We start from the raw sequence: 23964 nt of genomic DNA, 5'->3' as shown, positions 1-23964 counted from the left end.
ACATTCCAAACCTCTGAGCAGCTGTTAGATAGCTGCTATTTACAACAAACAAACAAAACCCCCAACATTTATTGGGGAAGGGTAGGTTTTTCCCTCCATCAACTGTAGGGGTTTCCCCCTCCAAACCACACTGGTTTAAAAGTAGGGTGGGAAATATTCAGTCCTGAACTGGTGATGGATTTATGGTTCCTTATCTCTCAAACCAACCCCATTAGGCATGTGGATTTTCTCATGGGAATCCTGTTTCCCTACTGTGATACAGCACTTGTTTCTAGCCCAAGCAGCTTGGGAGACCTTATCTTACAATGTCAAAATTGTGACTTTAGATGAATTTAGAGCCCTCTTCTTCTGAACCCTATGCTGTTGGACTTCTGATACTTAAGGTTCCTGCTTTAGAGGTTGAGGGATAAATATATGAATTGCCACTAAAAATGTTTAAAACTCACATTTTAGACATATAGATTTTTCCATAAAAGGAACTTAGATTTGAAACTCAGTAGGACCATCTTTCTGGGTTGTGCATGTACCCTGCATCCCAAAAGGGAACCCCACTCCCTGATTGGGGCCTTTGCATGCTACTGTAACACAAATTAAAAAAAATGCGTGCCTTATAGGGAGTGGTATGCTACAACATTTTTCTCAGCACTCATCTGGGCACTGGCAGTTTGATCAACCCACAGTCAGGCTGACAAAACGTTTCTATCCCCTGACCCCCTTTGTGAGTGCACTATATTCGATTTGACCTCTTCTTATCTACTATGAAAACTTCTACCTTGTGGGGAGAAGGGGAGAGCAGCACAAGGTGTGTCTGTGCAACACAGGCACCTGTGGACCCTAGGGAACTATTCAAAGTGGATGAGCTGAACTGCTTTTAAGTCTGGCTGAGGCTAGACTATGTAAATGGATCTCATTTGGGTGAAGTCACCTCAGATCCCGTCTACACTAAGGCTCTAATCCGCATAAAAATGACTTGTAAAACGTGCCCAGGCTCAGTGGGCCATAAGGGAACCATATGGACCGGCCTGAGTTGGTCCCCTCTACTGCATCTTTCACCTCCATTCTCGCCAGCTTCAGTGCAGGGCCTGTCCCTGGAGCTTGCAGGGATTATTAGCCTCAGCAGCTGCTAGCAGCACGGCTCAGTTTCCCCTGCGCAGTGAAGGTGTGTGGGATGGGACAGGGCCAGGTCAGCAACGTCCCCACCCCGGGAAGCGACTAGTGTAGCCTGCAGCTGCCCCTGCCCTTCCCACGCCGCAGGAGTGTGTGGGGGAGGGGGAGGAGCAAGGATGGGAGAGGGAGGAGCAGGGGCTTCCCAGGTCACGTGACGCGGCGGCCCCAGTCCGTTCTTGCCCTCTGATTGGCTGCCCGGCATCAGGTGACGGGCGGGGCGGTTCCCCGGGGCTCCTGGGAAGGCGGTGGCGGCGCTCGCGCTCCATGAGCCGTAGCTGAGGCAGCTGCCGGGTGCGTGGCGGGATGCGGCGCTGCGCCCGCCCGTAGCCCGGCTCGGCCCCCGCCTGGGAGCCGCGTAGCGGGGCCGGGGGCTCCGGCCGGGCCCCATGGGGAACACGGTCACCTGCTGCGTGTCCCCGGACGCCAGCCCCAAGCTCGGCCGGGCCCGCGCGGGGGGCGGCGGCGGGGCCGCGCCGGGCACCGAGCGCCGGGCGGACGCTTACCAGGTAGCGGCGGCGGCCGCGGCGGAGGCCGAGTCGGGGGACTCGGATCCTGGGGGCGGCCCCCACCTGCAGCACATCAGCGACCGGGAGTTCCCGGATGGTGAGCGGCCCGAGGGGGAGGGGCAGTGGATCGCCGCGGGGGGAGGGTCAGAAGGGGGGGACCGGACCGGACCTGGGGAATGTAGCGAGGGGCCGGGCAGAGCGAGGGGGTCTCTACCCTCAGGTGACATGTGGTTGCGCCTTGCTGATGGGGGCACCGTGTGCGTGGCGTGGCAGCCCACGGGTACCGGCCTGGCCCTTGCGCTGTGATGGACCCTGCTTGGCCCCACTCCCGAGGGAGCCCCCAGCACTGCGGTGGGAGGGGGTGACGCTGCTGCCTGATGAATCTATCGCTTATTGGAGGCGCCCCCCATTTCTTTGGGATGGGTCCCCATGGATACCCACCTCCGTACAGGGGATGCTGCCCAGCCACCTCTCTCATCCCTTGCCCCGTCGATGGGCTGGCTGCAGGGAATGTGCTGGCGAGGCAAGATGCAGCATACATTCTTCTGCTCCTTGGGTGGATAAGGACTGAATCAGCTTCTCATTTGGGCACCTAACTGCTCGAGGCGCTCTGAAGATCCGTGCTGTAATTCGCATCTTAATTTTCTTTAGTGTTGCACTGCTTCCCTAGATGGCCTTCTGTAGGTCACGATGTAGCTGAAACAAAGATTTATTGGGTATTTGTAAATTTTATAATTCTTATAGGTTGCTGGGTTTTCTTCATTTTCTAGAACAATTTATTTTTGGCTTGAAACTAAACAGAAATATCAAGTCAAAGAACTTTTCGTAAGGAAGTTAGGGGAGGATCAGAAATAAGGCTTAGAATGGAAAACTACTGGCAAGCTTAAAGGGATGTTATTTGCTTGCAATCTGGTCAGTGTCTTTAAAAAAAAAAAAGTTAAAAGTTGCTGTAGGTTCTACAGTTTAACCTGAAATTCACTGTCAAATTTTGTGGTTTCACAAGATTTTCCTCCTAGACTGTGTGGAAGCCCCATCCAAGCAGGAGAGACCAACTCAACAGACAAAACGGTGAAACAGGCTGTAGACAATCAATCTCTGTAGAGTGTTTCTTTAAATTTTAGCTGCCAATGGTAATATCAGTAAGTAAAACACTTCCAGGTGGAACTGTGTGTTTTACATTGATGATAGCCCTTTAACTTTGGAGTCCTAACTAACGTCATAACTTTTGTGGAGCTGACAATAGTTGCTGCATTCCCAGTCTCCGTTTAGCTGAAAGAATGAGGAGGATTGGAGGGTAAGGGGATTATAAATTATAAAGATTGTGTGTAATGTGACATCACCCTCGGAGACAAGGACAATTTATAAACCATCCCCACAGGGAGCTAAATTACAGCAGTAGACTCATTGTGGTTCTGCACTTACTTCCCCATTGGCTCAAGGATTCCAGATGTTTCACTGCAGTCTGAACAGCAAACTTGGGTGTGAACATAATTGTTCTGTAGTGTTTCAAATCTCTCAACTGCACCTACCACCTAAGTAGAGCTGACAGGGCCATGCTGTGGTGGGAATTGTTTAGACATCACCTGATGTCTTACTGGTGCTCTGTGTGTGAGAACTTCGGTTCAAATGGTATTACACTCAATCTTTCACATTTCATGACTGTCTGCTTGACATCTTTAACTTCTGACTTGTATAAGAGAGCTTTGCCATCCCATTTCATGATAAGCACCACCACTCTACAAAATACACACAGTTCAAAAGAGACAGCATGTTTGCCATCTGGTGTGTAGGATGCCTGCAGTAACATTTAACATTGGTCTTCCATTCTTGTTCCTGAATTTTAGGGACACATTTTTGGCTGTCATTTAGAAACTGGCTGCAGAGGAGTGTGAGAACTCAGAAATGGAAGGTTTAAACATCTATGGTTCTGCACCCAGGACCATATGGCATAGCTGTTTTTATAGAAATGAAACTAAATAGAATAGCCAGCTTTCCAGATTTCCTCTGAGACAGCTGTGTAATGCAACAATGGAAAAAGTCACATTTACAGTTTAGGAAAAGGAAAATCCTAATCTTGCAAGAAACTGTTACGGAATTTATGAACTATTTCTCTCCTAATTCTCTTTGGGTGGGAGTGGGTGGGTTTGAATTCTCTAATAAAGATTCTAGTTATCTGGTAAATGCCTAAACTAAATAAAGCTGCTCAGAAATAAGGGCCGTGTTTGTCTGAATCTCTCAACTATGTAATCACTTCAGTTTTGATCCAATGCTGAATAGCTATGGTAAGCTTAATTGTGAGTTCATCCCAATGTCAGAATTGGCCTTGGAGAAGAGACGCATTTAATTTTCTGGGTTTGAAAACTTATGACAGTACTGTACAATCAAAGGATAACATAGTAGCTATTTAACACAGATTGGCTTTGAGGTTGTGGAAATTTTGATCTTGAGGTTGGACATAATTCTAGAATTTGTGATAGGCACAAATTAGACAAGTTATAAGACTTTCAGAGGCATAGTTATTCATACAACATTGCTCTTAATTCATTTTTATGTTGCCTTTGGTAAATTAGGCCTTATTACAATAAATCACTGTCTGTTTCCTGTCTCTATTAATATTATTATATGTCTTGGAGAAGCAACCAGCTTAACCATTAAAGTTATTTACTTCCAGGTAATAACCATAGGGGAGCCAAGCAAAGAAATCAGTTATAAATAAATTTGTTACTTTTAATATTATAAAAGTCAGGTTTAGAAAACTATAACTGATCACACAAGTTCGGGTCAGAAGGCTCTATCTAGAGAGAGAGCTGAGTTCTCACCACTCCATGAAGCTTGAATCCATCGGGATTCCCAGATGATGGTGGTAGCTGAGGGTCCAGAGTGTGGAGACAGGCAGAGTCCCCAGCATGATCAGTCAGGAGAAGATAAACTCCCAGTGGAACTGATGCAGATGTTGGATACAGGCATCAGAGTACTTACTTAAGCGTGGGTAGGAGTTTTTGTAGGGAAAGAACAATGGTTCAAGGGAGAACACTAGATTTGTTCATTGGGTAAACTGATGGCTCAAGGGAGTATACCAAAGTTGTTTTGTTCAGGCTAGACAATAGGAGCTGATCATTCCTGGCTATGGGCAGTGTTCCTTCAAGGGAGCTCACAGGGCAGTTAGGCAGCATCAGTATTTTGGATACCAATAAAGGATTTTTTACTAGAATTGGTCTGATAACTACTGAGCAGGGGGTGTGCAAGTGTGGGTTCGTTAACGTCTGGAACAGAGATCCCCCATCATGCACTGCTTCCCTGCTTTTCTGGTCCCATAGTTCAGTGCGGTTCTTGCCTTGGAATCTGTTCTCCATTCTGTATGTTAATAGGCATGCCTCCCTGTCCCATCTTTGATGCAGATGAGGCTAGGGGAGTTTCCTTGTCACCCTAGTCTGGAGGGGTTTAGATGTGTCTTCCACTGCCTTTTTTCATTGCTTTTTGTAAGTCTTCTGATTGGCTTTGGTTCAAGCAGAGGTGAGAGGGGGGTGCTTTCGTGAGTCAGACAAGTTGGATACTGCACCCTGGTTCCCCAAAAACAGAGGTAACAGGTAACACTAGTGTCTGAAAGTGATGATAGACATCTTGCTCAATTTCTGGCTTGAACAGAATTCTCTCTGAAGTGCTCTTTTGAGTGGGGACGATGACAATAAAGCAGGGATTACACTTTAAATTCACATTTTAACTCTCTCGTCTTTGTTTTGCTGAAATTGAATGTTTCGGTGACAAGAAGAACTTGACAGTTAACAGCTGAGACTTAGCACTGTTAACCTGTTTGCAGTGGAGTATGGTGCTGATGTGTGCCTGTATCTTAAACTGGAAATGGTCCCCAGTTTACCAGCATAGTATCTTAACAGCACATTTTAAGCTATTGTTGGTTTGATGGATAAACCAAGATTTGATGCTTAGAAAAAGACAGTGCTCAAACTACACTGCATAAATCCAAACCAGTTAGGATCTATTTTTGTTGTCGAAGAAACATCTTCACTCCAATTGTAACTTGAGTTACATATTCAGTGAATATGTACAGCTGAATAAATCCCTAATATTTTTGTTACCACAAATTGACCTATCCCATATTCAGGATTGAATTACAGTAAGCAGTTTGTGATTAGCATCTATTAACTGTACTGATGACACATGCTACAGCTCATTGGACTTCAATATGAATACTCATTACATTTAGTCATTTAAAAAGTTCCTATACTTATTGCAGGCTGATGGTTTACGGTCCTGATCTGAGGTCAATTGAATCAAGTCCTCCTAGGGAGGATAGTATGGTGCACTGTCCAAGCAAGGTTTGTTAATAGCTCTACTTGCATTACATGAATCAAATCCATGTGAGAAATCTACATGTATCAAATCTGAATTCCAAACAAGTCAGTACTTTTGGAGGATATATGTGGGGAAGAGAGGAAGCTGATCAGAAGAGGAAGAGAAATGAGAGGTAGAGCTGACATAACCAGCACTGGGTTGAACTAAGAATTGGGATAACCAGGAATGGGGAAGAGAGCCAGGCAAGATTAGGAGAAGCACCAGGTGGGGTGAAATAACCACTTGCGGTTAAGATAAAGATCAGGGCTAAAAAAGAATGGAAAAACATAGGCTTCACTTCTCTCTTCCCTTCACTCTCCCCTTCACTATCTGTCTAGGATGAGAACCTTACTACTGGAGTACAGCACAGTACTTGGTTCTTGTTTTGACAAACATGTCATCCTATTTTCTTCCCCTTTGACTAGTTAGATAAATTATTCTAATACTGACAGTCCCATTCAAAAGATGAAGGCTCTCCAGAGGAGTGCAGAAGCAGTTGCCTAGCCTGGAGGAAGGCATAATCTGTGAAGACTCTTTCTTTCTTTCTGTTTTTACGTAGTTATCTATTCAGTGATGAATATACAGTGCAATAATACATTGACGAACTATAGTCTATCCGCAGATCTTCATTTTAGATATTTAAGCACTATTCCATTTTATAGAATAACATGTCAAATAGCCTGAAGTGTGTGGGTGTTTTGCTCTTTTTGATCTTGGTAAAACTGTTTGCAAGCTAAATCAAAAATAAACTGATGCAAGGAGTCAACTTTTCCCCATGATGGAAACTGCTTGCGCATCAAAGGCTTAACAAGCTTATATTGTGTCTTATTTTGTGGCTCGTTGTATTTGAAGAGCAGTAGTGAAGTGGTGCATTCAGTTGTCTGCTGAGGTAAAAGATGAAGTTGCTGGTGGAAGACATGCTTTGCTCGACACAATCACAGTCTGTTTTTGTTTTGTTTGTCTTGTCCTGTTTGTGCTATTCAGGCTTGCTGTCCTGTTTGCATTCTGGGTTTTATCCTTATGATCTTCTTGCTCATCTCTTTAATCTCTCACTCTTGTGGTCTTCTATTTTTCCCAGAATTACAAATGGTATAACATCTTCACACATACCTGCAGCATGTTTGCTCAATTCTTGACTCCCTACGTTACCTAAAATGTATCTTCCTGGTAGTAGGTACAGTGGAACCTCAGAGTTACGAACGGACCAATCAACCACACCTTATTTGGACCTGGAAGTACACAATCAAGCAGCAGCAATATAGTACTGTCGTAAACAAACTACTGGGGGGAAAAAAGGGAAAGCTACTGTTCAGAAGAAAAATGTTAAGTTTCAAAACTGTATTAAGTCAATGTTCAGTTGTAAACTTTTGAAAAAACACCATAACGTTTTGTTCAGAGTTATAAACATGTCAGAGTTATGAATAACCTACCTTTCCAAGGTGCTCTTAATTTTAAGGTTCTGTTGTAGTTGACACCTGATCAGGTGTCAACTACCTGAGTTCCCATTGGATAGGTGGAAATGAGGGGGTGGATCAAAATGTCTTCCCCATGAATGTACTGTATCCATGTGGTAGTTGACCATGAAGCAAAACACCGGTGTTGTGTATCCCGCTTTTTCTTCCATGCTTAGATGCTACTAGTAACCAAAGAATCTCTCTTGTTCTCCTCTCCGTTTTTCCTCCATTAAATTCTGCAAATAATTCCATTACCATGCCATAAGAATCCCTGGTTATCAGTCTGTGGCTTGTACCTACAGTTCCAGTTCATGAGAAACTAAGTGTAGTTCATATGGAAAGGCAACTTATTTTATTAACTTATGATAGCATGATCCCACAGGGCAGTGGAGCTGCTATGTGGAACTCTTTTCTTGGCTATTAAAATTCCAAGAAGGATTGCTTTCCATGTAACTTTGGAAATGCTAGATAAAATATTCAACAATAAGAGCGTATAACAGTAGCTTGGTTTGATGAAACTTACAAAATAAAGGAAATTCAGGATTAAATTTCAGCTCTCTACTTTGTCCAAATATTGAGAGCTCTGTTTGCTATTGTATTGTAATTCCTCTCATCTTAAATAAGACTTACTACTTTTGATTTTTGTTGTTACTGTAAAGTATTGACCCTGCTGCAGAAAGGGGGAGGGGAATGGGAACAGATGCGGATGGCAACTGTAAAGTGCAAAAGAGTGAGAAGAGAAAAATCACTGGAGTAAACGTCAAAATTTAAAGTAGGAGAAGCTTTTAAAATAGCATTTCAGGTCTGCCCCCATCCGACTCCCTTGCCGTGAATCCCTTTCCTTTTTTGCCTTGTTTAGGCGGCTTTTATCTTGGTTTTCGCTGCTCAGGTCTCGTGCCCAGAAGCAGCAGGGGGAAGGTGGCTAAGAGCCTTCATGGATATCTCCGAGCCTGCTTGGAGCCTACAGTGGATTCATGCCTAAAGTTAGCTAATGGGAAGTGGGTGGGGACCGTGAGACTTTTTGCTGCTGGGTGTGGGAGCTAACTTCAGGTCTTTAACAGCACTTCCTTTAGTAGCTGGGAAGAACAGGGAGGTGGGGCTGGGAGTGTGGGGCAGAACATTTAGTGTGAAATTGGAGCTGAGATCTCAGATACACATCACTCGCCTTAGAACTCTCACTAAAACTGTATTTCTTTTTATGGTTCTGAGGTAACTTTTTTCATTTTATTCCTTATCCATACAAATGGAACTGAGAATATGAAAAAAATTATATAGAAATAGATATACAAAGTGAAATAAAACACACTATTTTCAGTGTCCATAAGGAAGATAAACTGAAAACCTACATTAGAAAGAAGGTGGTGACTGTGCTCAGAGAACTCTTAACATAAATTCAAGCACAGTAAAGCAAGAATACTAAAATTAATAAAATCAAAAACGTGGATTGATACAAATTGGGATTTTTAGGTAAAATCCCAATTTGAGTTTAATAAAATTCTGAGTTAATGAAACATACTGATGTACAGAAAACTGCCTTCCATTGTTGAAATTCTTAACTTTTTTTACTGTGTTTGTGCAACATTATACCTAATACTGGCTCAATATCAGTTGCGACCGGAGTAAGCCCTTTACGCTGTTGAAACTGAGTAGCCCTTACAAAATTAAAAAAATAATCTTAAACTAAAAATTACATTTTAATCAAACCTCTTACAGAACAAAATGTTAAAGGCTGAGAAGTTAGGCTACCAATAACCAAAACTGCTATGAAGAGAGAATTTGAATTGGTGCCTGAAGTGACCTTTAAAAGGAAGTTTGAAAAGTTCTCTGGTAACTTTTATGAAAGTCAGAGCATCATATTTTCAGCATTTAAAATTCTTACAGAGGGAAGGTATTTTTGCATTTTCACTTCACTGTTTAAACTGAAGTTAAAAAAACCCCACAACCTCCCTATAATCAGATGGCCTACTATGCAAATTAGTACCTAATACACTGCATTATTTTAATTTTATCTATAGAGACTAGATGGAGTCTGACTTGCCAGATTATTGGTCCATCATTTCTGGTAATAGTTAACACCTGACTTCCTTGTAAAGCATTCCCTGTAGTACACCAGACCAAGTGTACATGAAGAGACAGTGAGGAAAATGCCTTTTTTTAACCTCTGGAGTGATCCGTTTTGGCTGAGAAGCCTGAGATATGGCTACCCATACTTTAATGTACAAAAATGTTGTAAATTTAAAAATCTGTAACTTTCTAAAAATTCCAGGGTCTATTTTAACGTGTGCTAATGAATTCCAAATGCTGAGCAAATGCAAGAGGTTAGTGCAAACAGGGAGGGAAAAAGACAGTTTTAAGTTGTTTTTTTACCCACCCAACTAAATGGCACATTGAGTTTGTATTAAATTTTCTAATTGCTGTATTAAAATGTAGTCCATTTGTCACATCTTATTTCATCTGGGTTTCCATTTTCCTTCGCTCCCCCAGATACAAAATGTTGAGGATGTTTCTCTCTCCTTCTGTAAATTTTGTAATTGGTTTTATTTTTCCCTCTGGAATTCTTGGTCCCTTTCACATTCTGACTCTGCCCACCCAAAATCCTTTTGCTACTGCACACACAGCTCCAGGTGATGGACTCCTGTTCAATTTCTCTCAGTCCCTGAAAGGCCTGATTAGTGCATGTGGTGGAATGGGCATGTATTTTTTGTTTTAGGTTTCTTAGCAGGGGGCTAAGAGTTAAATTGACTAGGACTTCGTTGGTTTTGCTGTGAAGGAGATTGAGTACCACAGGGACTTCTGAAAATGCAAAACCTTTAATACCACATCCAGTGTCAATCCATGAACAGTATACAAATACTTTGCAATATCCTTATTTATTTAATCATTGTGTCATACAAAAAGCAATTTCCCTTTGTATTTATTTATCATCTGAAGTCCTGGTCCTTGGAGATTATCATTTCTTCAGCAGTGACCAATGGTGTATTTCTTTGATGTTGAAAATAGGATTGGACTTTCAGTGGAGAATGAACTGATAGGAGTTTCTAAAGATCCTGCTCTCACGCAATCTTGGTTTAAAGTTTTCTTACTCAGCAGACCTATTATATTCAGAGCCATGTTAGTTTACTTTAGTTGCTAAAATGCAGTAATCCTCCCCCAGAGTCAATCTGGCAATGGGAGGTTGAGTTGGATTCAGTTTCCTCTGAATTGATTGCAGAATGGTTTACTAAGTTCCTGTGCAAATTCATTGAAAATAGCACTAAGGGTTTAATTTGAAGACTCCGTGGCATAAATATAACTGAGAGCATAACTTGCCTTGCAGCATCTTTATTACTGGTGCTGACACATGGAAGACAAAGAGCTCACCTGGATTTTCAGTTTGTGTGTTAAATTTGCAGGGCTTGTGATTCTTCCACCAATGTAATATACGCCATCATATGCCAGCAATGCCCCTCTGCTATGTACATCGGCCAAACTGGACAGTCTCTACGGAAAAGGATAAATGGACACAAATCAGACATTAGGAATGGCAATATACAAAAACCTGTAGGAGAGCACTTCAACCTCCCTGGCCACACTATAGCAGACCTTAAGGTGGCCATCCTGCAGCAAAAAAACTTCAGGACCAGACTTCAAAGAGAAACTGCTGAGCTTCAGTTCATCTGCAAATTTGACACCATCAGCTCAGGATTGAACAAAGACTGTGAATGGCTTGCCAATTACAGAACCAGTTTCTCCTCTCTTGGTTTTCACACCTCAACTGCGCACACATATATATATACCTGCCCCTGGATATTTCCATTACATGCATCTGAGGAAGTGGGTATTCACCCACGAAAGCTCATGCTCCAAAACGTCTGTTAGTCTATAAGGTGCCACAGGATTCTTTGCTGCTCTTTCATGTTAGAAGTAAATGGAGCACATCTGATTTGGAAACTGAACCCCACAGTAGTTAGTCACTCTGAACATAAATGCACTAAAATGGTTTGAAGGAAATGGATCATGATACACCACTTTATCTTCATTCATAACTGTGTTAGGAAATAAACTTTGTACTTTCTGAAAGTTATTGGCATATGTATAAGTCTGTCGTCTTAACTTATTGTGAGTGTTAAATAGTGTGGACCTTCCTATTCTGGTAGATAGTGAAATAAGGGCAGTACAGCTGTTAATCAAAGTGTCAGACTGCTTGGCTGGGGACGAAATCCAGCCCAGAACAAAGAAAAGAAATGATTTTGTGACTTAAAATGCTTTAAGTATGTGCTATATCGCAATGTTAGTGCTTTGAGCAATACTGCTGTCCAATGAAGCAATGGATGAGGATAATGCTACCATAGAAAATGCAATATTTTAGTGTTCTCCTGCAATGAGTTCACTTGCTATAAAACTGTTACGGGGGTTGTTTTTAGATAAGAGTGACATCTAGTCTGTCAGCCACATTCTAACTCATGAATGTAGCTAGGATAATGCAATGTAAAGCACCTCTGCATTCTTAGCATGTAAAGGCTAATTATGGAGGTGCTGAGTAAAAGTAAAAACTGTGGGTGCTGGCCTAGTGTTGTAGCAAGAACATAAGATCTCTAGTTGTGAGTTGGTAAAGGATGGTTCCTTCTAGCAGTAATGTGATTTTCCTGGTTTTAGAGGGTGTGAGGGAAGATACATATTAGCATCAGCGCATCGAACAGCAGCACCGGTGTTTGCAGAGATTACTGTTTGCCTGCATTTCAAACTACAGCCATTGTGGGGAAGATGCTCATAGATGAAAGTGTTGTAGAATAATGAAGCGTGATCAGAAACCTACTTTAGTTCCATGCCACTTTATCCGAGCAAGGTGGTCTAATAATTTGACAAGCTGAGGCACTTTGTGAATAAATTTCATTTTCTAAGGAGAAGTAAAGGAATGAGAAGAAAAGGGGTTTTTTTTGTGTGCTAAATTGTGTATTTTGCTTCTGATTTCAGGACAAAATGTCTAGTAATGTTGTAGTTACTATGGCTGTGATTGTATGCTGCAGTGACTTGACTTCACAGTTGTCTGAGAGCTTTCCTTTCTCCACTCTACTTCAAATTGTGGGCTTGATTGAAAAAAAATTGTTATGGGGAGATTGTGTTTTGACTTCTGCTGGACTGGTAGCCAATAAAACTAAAGTTCACTTTTTCCCCTCCCTGTAATTCTGTGCTTTTTCAGAAGATAGTCCTTTTACTTCCTCCCTCTGCAAGGCCACTTGTCAAACTTGATGATTTTTCAGTTGTCCTGGAGTAGTAGCCGGACAATGACTTAAAAGCACATCGTCTCCAAAGCTGAGTGTGCTGGTTTCTGGCTCAGAGATGCTGCATGCGTAAAGGACTAGGTTTGGTCATGAATCCCCTGTGTTACTAGCAGGTCCAGCCTTTCCCATGGCTTTTCTCACTGCACTCCACTTGCTTTCTTGTCTTCCTCACTGCTCTGACGTCCTTCCTGTGTTCTGCTTTGTTCATCACCTCTGCTGTTGCTCCTGCTTATAGCACTTGCCCAGCAACACAGAGGGAAGTACTGGAAAAGTGAAACTGCCACAGCTGACCAGTTTTGTCCTGCATGCGCTGTGGAGGAACAGTGCAGTCATATAGATGCCAATCTTCCATGGCTGCTCAGATGGTAGGGACTCTGGAGTTGTGAGCTACTAAATGCATCTCTTCATCCCCTGCATTCTCAGCTGCTGTGGAGGAATGCAGCTCTGCTGTTCTTGCTGGTGCCTTTCACACTGCTGAGGGGATGAGAAGCACTGGTACACATGTAATCCTGATCAGGTGTTGCTGGGGTTTTGTCCCAGAGACAGCACACTATGTTGTCTCAAAGTGGTTTACTAGTGTGAGTAACTAGAAACAAGAAGGGCTGTATCTATATTTCTGGTTGCACTTTCAGCTTTTCAGTTTGGTTTCTAGTATCTAATACTAAGAAAGGATTGGCAGAAGAGAAGAAAGAGGAGGCCAAAATAATGGAGGTGGGGTCAGGGTCAATTTAACCCAATAGAGTGTCTTGTCAGTTAGACAAACATCACTTCCCTGGAGCTTTAGAGATGTGAAAGAAGCAATAGGGGGTATATCTCACTTGACTGACTTTAAGAAAAAAAAAAAAAGCAGCATTACTCTTTGCTCTTAAAACTTTTTTCATCCAATTTTTCACTGAGATATCGTCCCATTATGACAGATTGAGATGTCTATTCAGTCATCGCCTTTATGCTTTCAAACCATGATACTTGTCCCACAGCCTTTGTATTGCAATGCCTTATAAACATTGGTTTGAATTATGATATGCTATACAGTCTGCTTAGCTAATGATGAAATGTAACGTGCATGATAGAGGAGATGACTGGCATCTAGTAATGAGATACAGAGCACTTCCACTTCTGGGTTGCTGCTTTTTTCCTGTCCAGATTGGTAATGGCTGGCAGTCAAAGTAGCAACCAGCTTAGCTATCCAGTCATATATAAAATATGTTGCTCTTAGTCCATTTCCTAGTGGGCAGGTGTCCATGTTACATAAATCCTCAAAATATTATTATTAAGTATTAAAATTAATACTCTTGTTGACAATCCTGAGTATAGAAACAAAGGAATTAATGGGTGGAGAGAGTAAGCCACTCCCTCTTTTTGAGGTGATCCTGCCAAATTGTTACAGCCGATGGTTCAGGACTATGAAGAAGCTTTTTCATGGGCACCATGAGCACGAAACGTACACTGTGTGCGTGCGCGTGTGTGTGCGTGCGCGTGTGTGTGCGTGCGCGTGTGTGTGTGTGTGTGTGTGTGTGTGTGTGTGCGTGCGCGTGTGTGTGTAAGTAAAACTGTACAAAGAAATTCTTGCTTTAAGTTTAAAAAAACTGATCAAAGGGATCAGTTTTCTTGATTATGATCTGTTTGAAGTGGGAGGGCTGGAAGAATTAAAAAAAAATCCCCAAACCTTCATATTGCTAGAATAGATCTTTACGCACCATATTTGTATAGTAAGGTTCAGAATTACACTGTTCTGGAACTTGCTGTGTTCAATCCCAGACTCATGTCAAAACAATACTGTTTGCCATGATCAGTGATGGTTTAAGCCAAAAATTTGGCAAATGTCCCAGGGCTAGAAACCAATGTAATGTGCCATTGGGGAATCTTGAATGAAAGGACTGAGAGGAGTATGTTCACCTAACCAGTAACTTGACTTAAGCTTTATCTACGCTTTAAATGCTACAGCAGCCCAGTGCTGTAGCATTTCAGTGTAGACCCTCACTACAGTAATAGGAGGGGTTCTCCCAGTGCTGTAGTTAATCCACCTCCCTGAGAGGCAATAGCTAGGTCAATGGAAGTGTAGATGTGCGGACTCGCCCCTGCGGCGCCTCCTTCTGGTTGTCCTTGGGTGAATTAGCTCACTTCCAGCCAGGACCACCCTCTGCAGGCTGGTGATCCGCCTGTCGTCTTGGCCCCTGTGTCCTTCCCCGGACTCCGGTGCCCTTTTAACTGGGGTGCTGCCCCATAGCAGTACCCCACCAATCTGAGTCGCCCCTCCCTGGGGAACCCCCAACCCACTATCCCCACCTTGCCTCAGTTTTGGCTACTGCCCAGTCTCCATCTAGCCCCTGTTCACTGGGGCAGACTGCAGTATCAGCCACTCATCATAGGCAAAGGGGTTTGGACTTGCTGCCCCCTGCAACTCCCAGTACCTCTTGGCCTGGGGCTTTCCAGGCAGGAGCTCCCCAGCTCCTCTGCCTTTCCCCAGCCCTGCTCCACTCAGGTACCCTGTGTCTAGCTCTCTGCAGCCAGGCCCTTTTTCTCTCTACAAGCAGAGGGAGACTACTTGCTCCTGGCCTTTTTATACAGGCCAGCTGTGGTCTGATTAGGGTGTGGCCCAGCTGCTGCCACTTCCCCAATCAGCTCAGCTTTTAGAGCTGCAGCTTTCAAGCCTGCACAGGCTGCTTTTTAAACCCCTCAGGGCAGGAGCGGGTAACCACCCTGCTACAGGAAAAGTCCTGCCTGCCTAGTTCCCGGAACCCAATAGGTACAGGAAGAACGTCAGTTTAGCTACATTACTCAGGGATGTGGGTTTTTCACACCCCTAAGCGACATAGCTGGGTTGACCTAACTTTTCAGTATCAGAGAGGTAGCCGTGTTAGTCTGGATCTATAAAAGCAGCAAAGAATCCTGTGGCACCTTATAGACTAACAGATGTTTTGGAGCATGAGCTTTCGTGGGTGAATACATCTGATGAAGTGGATATTCACCCACAAAAGCTCATGCTACAAAACATCTCTTAGTCTATAAGGTGCCACAGGATTCTTTGCTGCTTTAACTTTTCAGTGCAGACCAGCTCTTACCATGACACGTGAGGAACAGATATATTATGGGTAGATGGTGTGTAGCACAGAAGGCTTGTGTGTATGTGCCTGAGGAGAATCCAAGAGATGCATGAAGAGTTGTCACATTTATTGTAAGATGTATTATTTTGCCTACTAATTATTTAATCAGCATTTTAGTGTGGGGATAGTGTCAGGATTAAGAGTGTAAACAGTTTAATCTCCCTTCACTTTTTCTGGGGAAAGTGTATGGGGCATTTTAAGTTAATTTGTACCCTTGAAGGAGTCACCACTGCGTCAATACGTTGTCTTGAGATACTAGACTTCTTGTTCCTGATATAGTTTATGTAGTAAATGCAGCATATGTTGGAAGAGGGTTGGTCAGAATGATTAATATAAAGAATCAGGAATTTTGTTTGTTAGGGTGTAGGAGAGCCTAAGTTTTGGTTGGTTGGGTTTTGTTTTTAAGTCCCATCAGAAAATACATGAATTGGATCGTAAGGCATAGATTGGTATTTCTAGAGCATGAATCCCTCAGAACAGCTGTTCCACCTTTCATAAACCTAGTGCCAGCTTGATATAGCATGATGTTTACAACCCTTTCAGTACTATCACTTTTCCAGGCACTGTGTCTGTCTCAGTCTAAGTGAGGTGTAGATTCTTTTCTGATGTCATCTTTGATTCATCATGGCAAGAGACTAAAGCAACCTTAATTCTTACATTTCCTTACTTGACTACTTAACCTACATCAGTGTTTCATAGATTAGTTGGAATTTTAGTGAGCAGGCTCTCAAGTGCTCATTTCTGAGTGGGTAAGATTTTTAAAAGTGCTCTCCCCTTCCGTCTCAAATATTTGTAAACATTTCCTGATTACCTAAAATGCATCTAATTTAAGTTTATGCAGATTTTCCACTAGTGCAGGTAGAGATGTAGTTAAAAAGCAGTTTGGCTTTTAAACTAAGTATTTATCCCAGTTAGTGAAACGGTTTTTAATGACAGGGTAGCTTGTCCACATGATATTCTGGGAATTGTGCATCTGGCATAGCTTCTATAAAGGCAGGACTAGTGATGAGATTAAAATCAAACACTTTGAGACTCAAGTGAGGCTTGAGCACGCTTGTAGCTAAGTAGAACCTACTTTGAAATAGATGTTTCACCAAACTATACTGCCTCCCACTAGGGTGGTTTACAAGTCCCAAATGGAAACCAGGCTGGCTGGGAATGGGGATGAGAGAGCAAGAGGGATCTGACAGCAGCAAGTACCTGTCCTGGGATGGGGGAATTCCTAAAGGTAGGGGAGAACAGGAGGAGGCTGCTTCTTAGCCCGTGTGATAGCACCAGCAAGAGGTGGCAGATCTTGTTACTTCTCAGGACTGGTGCTATTTGCATATCTCAGGCAGCTTTTCTTTGTGGGAAAGGAAACTTTAGTAAAGTGAAAAATAACCTGTTTACTTATTGAGACCATTTTTTGTCCTCTGCCCTAAATAACTTGGCTTCTAAATTGTACCTCCATTTGCTTATAGTTTTAAAACTAGTAGTGTAGACTGGATTTTTGTTTTGGACATTAAGCTAAAAAGCCAGGATTTTAACACCGGCTCGTTGATTTGAAAGCTGATACAGCTCTCCAAGAGTCGGACAGCCTTCAGAATGTTCCCTTCAGCCTCATCAGTAGTCACCTTTGCTACCACTACATGGGCCTTTCTTCTCTTCACCCCAAACTGAAATGCCATCTCTTCGTCCTTTTGTCTTTCAGATTTAGCCTTGGAATCAAATCCATCTGACCATCCCAGAGCAAGCACAATTTTCCTGAGCAAGTCTCAAACAGATGGTAAGCGAATGCTTGTTTCACTTTTTGAAAGGAGGTGGGAGAGCAGTGAAAAATAACTGGATATTTGAACTGCGGGTCAAGCTGAGTCATAGAAACGTAAATTGCCTTTGTGTTTAACCTGAGTCACAGCAAGAAATTACTAGCTTAAAAATTTGCAGCTCTTCATAGTAATGTCTTCATAGGCTGTTTTATTATGACTGTGCCATTTGTGCTTTATGGGTATCAAATATCAGGAGATTCAAGCTTCTTGATTTCCAGTAGTTTGAGAGAACAGGTTTGCCTTACCTCACTTTGGTATTTAGCTGCAGAAGACAGTTGTTTTATGACCAGGGATTGAAAAAAATCTCCTTGCAAGTGGGAAGCTTGCCCCAATGAATGGTGGGCCGAAGCCATGAATTCTGTAAGGGACACTATCTGTTTGAAATCTGTTCACTTTTGTAAGTGTTTAAGTAGTTTCGGAAAGCACACCTATTCTTGAGCCCCCCTTAAACACATGCATAGATTTACTAACTTAAAAATTTTTCCCTTTTCTGTGAAGACCCACACATTGGAAACTGACTATTCAGGGTAAACAGTGAAGCTATCTGATCACAAAAGGCTGTTGAATGCACAAGCTAAACAAACTGAAATAATGGAGAAATATATTCTCATCTTTCAGTTATAGAAATCTGTTATTTGTAATGATGATAGTGTTAAAAATCAGTGATTTAAACTGATTGGTCCCTTAAGATTCACTTTTCTTTTAAAGTTTTTAACCCTTATTTGGAATGTTATCTTTGCAACCATAAGAATTAAGGACCTATTTGCCTTGACAAAAAGCTTCAGTGTGGCTGCTGCTTGCTTATAGTTCTGCCAAAGAACAGTAGAGTTAAATTGACAAATCTGTAAATTTCGGAGCTGCTATTCAGAATCCCCTTTCTAGGGAGATTCAGTAATGTCAGCATCATGATTATGCTGATTGGGAAGTCTGTAAGTGATAGAGGTGGGCACTGAAGTTAGTCATGGAAAGGAGGACTCCACCTACTCCCACCCTACCAAAAAGCCCCCCCAAAAGAGGTAGAGGTTGGGACAGCTATAGAGATGAAGTTGCAAATATTAGAACTTAGTTTAAAGTGGCATTTGGATACTATCAGAAAACTTGACACATTTGGGAATGTGGTTTACTTGTGCAGTATGCAGTCTTTAAGCCATGCCAGAAATATGTTAAACTATACGAAAGTCCTGCTGGCGGAGGCTCAGTCTTAAACGTGGGTCTGACATGTTCAGTATTACTTGGAACTGATGTATAAACATTTGTTTTAGAAAAGTAGTATGGATCTGCTAAGGATTAGTAACTGTTAGCGCTATGGTGGACAGGACTTTTGCATGAGTAGAAGATGCAGAACCTTTTATTTAGAATGTACTGGGTCTGCTTTATTTCTGAACATTTTGCCAGGTCAATAAAATCAATTATTTCTACTTTGAGACATTAACACTTATCCGGGCCAGCAATTCTTGTTTGTTTAAAAGTGGTAGTTTATACATTGGTGTCAAATGTGCTAGTTTCTGTACAGACAGGTAGGAAGACAGTCTCTGCTTTCAGGAACTAGCAATCCGTAAAGTCAAAGGTTGAAGGTTTGGAAAGAGTATGTTGTACAAGCTGATAGCCAGACTGCTCATTATTTTTCAACTTGTTCTGTACATATAAATATTCCCAACTGCTCCCTATGCTTAGCTAGTTTTAGTTCTGTTTACTGCTGCTACTTTATAGTTGGCTTTTAATCCTTATTGTATTTTTAAAAAGACCAACACAGTATCATGAGAAAATTGAAGTAGTTCCAACCCTCGTGTAGACTTTATCTAACAAATAAAAACGTGGCCAGATGGCCATGAGCTTTGGCTTGTCATTTTTGGAATGAGAAGTCCCCTTTCACCTTCTGTTAAGTCTGTGGCATAAAAAGATTGCATGACAGGTCCCTCACCAAAGGCTCTTAAGCGAAGTAAATTGTCATGGGATAAGAGGGAAGGTCCTCTCATGGATTGTAACAGGTTAAAAGATAGGAAACAAAGGGTAGGAATAAATGGTCCATTGTCAGAATGGAGAGAGATAAATAGTGATGTCCCCCAGGAGTCTGTACTGGGACCAGTTCTATTCAGCATAATCATAAATGATCAGGGAAAAGGGGTAAACGGTGAGGTGGCAAAATTTGCAGATGATACAAAAATCACTCAAGATAGTTATGTCCCGGGCAGACAGAGAGGAGCTACAAAAGGATCTCTCAATACTGGGTGACTAGGCAACAAAATGGCAGAGGAAATTTAATTTGATAAATGCAAAGTAATGCACATTGGAAAACATAATCCCAACTATACATATAAAATGATGGGGTCTAAATTAGCTGTTATCACTCAAGAAAGAGACCTTGGAGTCATTGTGGATAGTTCTCTGACCACATGCATTCAGTGGTGCCATGACAGTCAAAAAAGCAAGCAATGTTTGGAATCATTAAGAAAGGGCTAGATAAGAAGACAGAAAATATTATATTGCCCCTATATACGGCCCACATGTTGAGTACTGCATGCACATGTGGTTGCCTCATCTCAAAAAAGATGTATTGAATTGGAAAAGGTTCAGAAAAGGGCAACAAAAATTATTAGGGATATGGAACAGCTGCCATATGAGGAGAGATTAATAAGACTGGGACTCTTCAGCTTGGAAAAGAAACAACTAAGGGGCGGATGATTTGAGGTCTATAAAATCATGACTAGTGTGGAGAAAGTGAATAAGGAAGTGTTCTTTACTCCTCCTCATAACACAAGAACTAGGGATGACCCAATGAAATTAACAGGCAGCAGGTTTAAAACAAACAAAAGGAAGTATTTCTTCACACAACGCACAGTCAACCTGTGGAACTCTTTGCCAGAGGATGTTGTGAAGGCCAAGACTATGACAGGGCTGAAAAAGAACTAGATAAGTTCATGGAGGGATAGGTCCATCAATAGCTATTAGCCAGGATGAGCAGGGATGGTGTCCCTAGCCTGTTTGTGGAAGTGGCTGGGTTTTTTCTGAACCTCTGAAGTCTTCCCAAAACGGAGGTAGTTATCCTTGAACTGTGTGGTAGGGCCAGAAGTTGATGCTGAGAATATTTCCATCTATGCATATGAAAACTAACAGCTAGTTGTAAAATGTGCCCAACTTTTACAGATGATAAAAGCTTTACATTCAAGGCATTCTCAAGTGTTTCTGGCTGCCAAATAGTTCAGTTAGCTTCCATACGTATTTTCAACACTTCTGCATTTTTTAGAAGACTATACAACTGAAATAGTGCAATTCTTAATTGTGGTTCTAAACTGAGTTTAGACTCTGTCATTTGATTTTATTTGAGCAACAGTATAATTTCCATTATCTGAATTGCCTTTATCCAGAAACGCTAGTTATACAAGGCCACAGTATCTCTCCCTCCCCCTGGAAAAAGCTGGGTTAGTTATCACCTACTGTCTGGTTAACATCAAGGTTGCAGGAACTGGGATTTGGGAGGATTTCTAGAGATAGGAATGAGAAAAGTAAGGTGTGGGGGGAGAATGAGAGAACATGGAGGAGGAGAGAGCAAGAAAGAAGTGAGGGGTTCAGTGAGAGGACAGAGGGAGACTTGATGGGCTAAGGAAAATGAATGGGGCAGGAGGAAGGTGAAAGGGAGACAATGGAAAGGAAAGGAGGAGGCAGGGGGTGGGGGTTAGCTGCAATGGGGAATAGCTTCCTTGTTGCTGCTTGAGCGCTTCCTGGCACTGCAAGCCCCAATGGACAGGGCCAGTCCTACCCCTCCCTGTTTGTACTGGTGCTTGCAGACTGTGAGGCTGTCAAGGATGCTCCCCGTTTCCTTACCCTTCTCTTTACCTCCCTTTGGGCTCTGTCCATGCAGCATGGCTGCAGCATGCAAGATCAAAGCACAGGAAGGCCTGACCACTGCCTCTTGCTTCCTCTGGCTTCTAGCATTAAATGCTCTGGCACTTCCATTTATCCAAATGCCCAGTTATCTGAAAGTTTTGGCTGTCCCCAGGTCATTTGGATAAGTGAGAGAGTACTTTATTCATAATGGCTTTGTGAAACATTTAAAAACAAACGTGTTGATTTTGTCCTCAAAACTGAATTCCTGATGTGGAAAGTACAAGAACTAAAATAGCATCCGGTGTGTTGCTTGTTTATATTTTGGGAAAACACTGCAGCTTGCTTGATACCACTGCATGCCTTGCTATGGAACTTCTTATTTTATAACCGAGTTCATTTTCCTCCCCCATTCCTAGTGCGAGAGAAGAGGAAGAGTAACCACATCAATCATGTAAGTAAAACAAACCATCAGACATAAGATGTTTAAGGGATACTGTCAACTTGGAATTTAGTCAAATTTCAAAAACACATTCAAAGTAGCTGTAAGTCCTTTATGTACCCCAAAGTCCCTGCAAACTTTATTGATTATACAATTACCTTTTCCAAGTTTTAAACCCTTCCACAATCATTTCATTCCTACATTGCTTTGTGAAAGATCTACGCAAATGGAGAAAACAGACACAGGAGAGCACAGTGATGAATGAGCTGTCAAAACATAAAATAGCATTTTTTTTTCAGTTATACTGACCTTCTGTATTAATTGTAAACAGTAGTGGGGGGAAAATTCAGACAAGTGTGATTCTTAAATTGATCTCTCTTTAAAGCAGAAGTAAAACCACGTACATTTAAAAACTGAGATTACAAGCTATTTAAACCTTAATTCAACAAAGATTTGCTATTGAGTGCTGCTATCTAAAGGCAATTTTAGGAAATGCAGCTAGTCTTCATTGAAGTAATGACATTTCTTCAGTGCAAACTGTCTTGTTAAAAGGAAGAAAAAATTGAGCGATGGCTTCTAATAAACAGAAGGAAGTGATCTGACTCTTCACAAGTGCTGAGCATCCATCCATAGCACCACTGCAGCTCTCACTGAAGTCAGGTATTCAGCACCTCTGGAAATTGGGCCCATGATAACCTGGCAGTAACTTTTTAGTAAACAGAACTGTTCTGAGCTTCTCATTTGCTGATACTTCACACATCTAGCTCATTTTCTCCCCCCCCCCCTTTTTTTTTTTCCTTTTTGACATCTCACCAGAGAGAGAGATGCATGAGACTATTATGCCACTGGATAATAGGTCAGGGAGATGTCTTCTAAGAACTTACACTCTTGGTACTTAAAAAAAAAAAAAAAACAAACTTAAATTAGTAAAACTGCTTTGGTGCTGCAAGTTTTTGGATGTGCCATTGAAAGTGAAATGTATATGCCCACATTGGTAGCACAATGACTTGTGTATTTTGTCATTCTTAATTTATATCTATATCTATGAAAATAAGTTCCAGTTCTTCTTCGAGTGCTTGCTCATATCCATTCCAATTAGGTGTGCGCGCGCTGCTTGCACGTTCGTCGGAGACTTTTTACCCTAGCAACACTCGGTGGGCCAGCAGGTCGCCCCCTGGAGTGGCGCCGGTATGGCGCCTGATATATACCCCTGCTGGCCCGCCCACTCCTCAGTTCCTTCTTACCGCCCGTGTCGGTCGTTGGAACTGTTTAGCACGGCTAGCCGTTCTCCACCTCCCTAGTGTTTCACTCTTCTGCAGTCTTGTGTATATAGTTTAGTTATTACAGTAATAGTTCTAGTTATAAAGTTAAGTAAGTACAGTTGTAAATAGTTATACTGAGGATCGGGGGTTCGCCCCTTTTTCCTCCCCGCGGTGCCGGGGCCCATGCCCGGTTCACCCGGCTTTAAGCCTTGTGCGGCCTGTCATCAGCTGATGCCAACAGGAGACCCGCACGACTCCTGCCTGAGGTGCCTAGGCAAGTCCCACCTTGTGGACAAGTGTCGGATCTGCAAGGCGTTCAAGCCCTGAACGAAGAAGGAGCGAGACAGTCGCCTGAAGCAGATCCCGATGGAGGCAGTGCTGACTCCCCCACCGTCGGCACCAACTCCGGCACCGGGACCAAGTGTCGCCTCCGCTCCGGACCGCCCGGCACCGGCGAAGGCTCCAACTTCCCGCTCGACACCGGCCCGGCACCCTAGCCGGCACCGCTCCCTCTCCCCGAGGAGCAAAAAGCACAGGGCTCCTGCGGTGCCTGCAACTGCACCACAGTCAGAGCGTGCCTCAAAACCTGACCGCCCGGCACTGTCATCCACCGTGGCACCGAGCGTCGTCGCACCGTCAACTCCGGCCCCTCAGAGACCGTTGAATCCGGTGCCCTTCAGCTCCCCAGTGAGGGCAGGGGTCGAGCTTGTCACGCCCTCCACGCCGGAGACCTCCTCAGCGGCACGCGACATCATCGCATTGACAGAGCCTGAGCTGCCCCAACCCCTGGC

General features: G+C 42.8%; 1 protein-coding gene across 1 annotated transcript in view; it reads left to right on the top strand.

The window, feature by feature from the left end:
* Nucleotides 1–1513: 1513 nt before the first annotated feature.
* CCNYL1 (cyclin Y like 1) overlaps nt 1514–23964 on the top strand; it is a 53052-nt gene continuing 30601 nt past the window's right edge. Inside the window, exons 1-3 of the mRNA XM_050916196.1 lie at nt 1514–1770; nt 17533–17607; nt 21889–21923. Of these exons, the coding sequence (XP_050772153.1) occupies nt 1554–1770; nt 17533–17607; nt 21889–21923 (327 nt within the window). The 5' untranslated portion in view covers nt 1514–1553. The remainder of the gene's footprint in view (nt 1771–17532; nt 17608–21888; nt 21924–23964) is intronic.

Source organism: Gopherus flavomarginatus, chromosome 10 (genome assembly GCF_025201925.1).
Source record: "Gopherus flavomarginatus isolate rGopFla2 chromosome 10, rGopFla2.mat.asm, whole genome shotgun sequence".
In the NCBI taxonomy this organism is placed as follows: Eukaryota; Metazoa; Chordata; order Testudines; family Testudinidae; genus Gopherus; species Gopherus flavomarginatus.
The sequence above is the reverse complement of the archived record's forward strand: the minus strand, read 5'-3'. Positions and strand labels throughout refer to the sequence as shown.